The sequence below is a fragment of the Phytophthora parasitica genome (assembly GCF_000247585.1).
Source record: "Phytophthora parasitica INRA-310 unplaced genomic scaffold supercont2.95, whole genome shotgun sequence".
NCBI lineage: Eukaryota > Oomycota > Peronosporomycetes > Peronosporales > Peronosporaceae > Phytophthora > Phytophthora nicotianae.
In genome coordinates, this window is record NW_008649081.1 from 52,663 (window position 1) to 53,997 (window position 1,335).

Here is a 1,335-nt window from a genome sequence, read left to right on the forward strand (position 1 = left end):
TCGACTCATCAAGTCGACTCCTAATATAAACTCCGTCAACGATGCACGCTTGCACATCGACCAGCTGCCCGAACGCGTTGCGCATGTGGAAGGCCCCCACGCCATGTGCGGTCAACTGGAAACTGTCAATACCTTCCACACATTCTACTGGAGCCAATTGTCGTAGCTGCTCATTGCGAATCAACCAGTCTGTGTCGGCTACAGAGTTCCTGGCTCCACTATTGAGCTTGGATCCCAGCCGTTCATCGTTCACGATCATCACGGCCATTGGTAATCCGTCGGTGGCGGCTACACCCGCTGTCTCGCTCGTGTCGGTCGCTCCTGGGACCGCTGAATTAGACGTACCTTTGAGCGATCGCTGCTCGTCCGCACGCCGCCCTTGCGTTGCCGCCGCCGCCGTGACAGATCAGCACGGGCACCATCTACTTGCCGTTGTTGCCTGATCTGACGGTCGGCATCCAGTTTGGCACTCGTTCGACGGCAATCGGATTGGCGAAGGATGTCGTCATAGTATAATAGATAACGCATCGGCCACCACATTCAACCTTCCAGGTTGGACTCAACCTAAAACTTGTGCTCCAAGAAGAACGGCTACCATCTCGCCATACGTTGCGAGATGTGCGGCGACTTTAGTGCCTTCCGAAGTGTACCGTGGTCGGAATAGACCTCGCACGGTCTTCTCACAAGTAAAACATCGGAACTTTGCGAGTGCGTACTTCATGACAAGGGGTTCTTTGTCCTGTACCGGAGAGTTGCGCTCAGCTGGCTTCAGCTGACGCGACTGGTAGTACACCACACCATCACGGCACTTCTAATCGTGCTGAATCAACGCACATCCGATCGCAAAGTCGGATGCGTCACACACGACGTTGAATGGGCAATCTGGCAAGACCTCCGCCTCAGTCAAGCTCTGCTTGACTGAGGCGAAAACCTACCGACACTCAGCTTCCTGTTTAGGAAGCTGCGATCGTGGGCGAATGTTACCCGCACAGTTCTTAACCTACTTGCGCAAGTACATCGCAAGCCCAAGGAATTGCCTCAGTTCCTTGATTTTGGAAGGCGTAAGCCATTCATTGATCATTCTTAACATCTCTGGTCATAGCGTACGCCACTTTTCCTACGAGACACCCAAGGGCAGGTATCTCGCTCGCCCCGAAGATACACTTCTTCAGGTTCGCATAGAGCTTATGCTTACCCATAAGCTCTAGCAGCTGGCGGAGGTGCTCTTGGTGCACCTCAACGTCAGTCTTCCCGTCCACAGCCCGAAGATACACTTCTTCAGGTTGGTATAAAGCTTGCAGCGGGGCTGCCGTAGCTAAGCGTCAGAGGAAGACG

The 1,335-nt window shown here is 53.9% G+C and overlaps 1 protein-coding gene across 1 annotated transcript; it reads left to right on the top strand.

Moving 5' to 3' along the window:
* Nucleotides 1-41: 41 nt before the first annotated feature.
* PPTG_24443 (hypothetical protein) lies at nucleotides 42-443 on the top strand (the record flags this gene model as incomplete). Its single annotated transcript, XM_008917195.1, has 1 exon — nucleotides 42-443. One exon carries the CDS (start codon nucleotides 42-44, stop codon nucleotides 441-443), a length of 402 nt encoding a protein of 133 aa, XP_008915443.1.
* Between the last annotated feature and the right edge of the window lie 892 nt (nucleotides 444-1,335).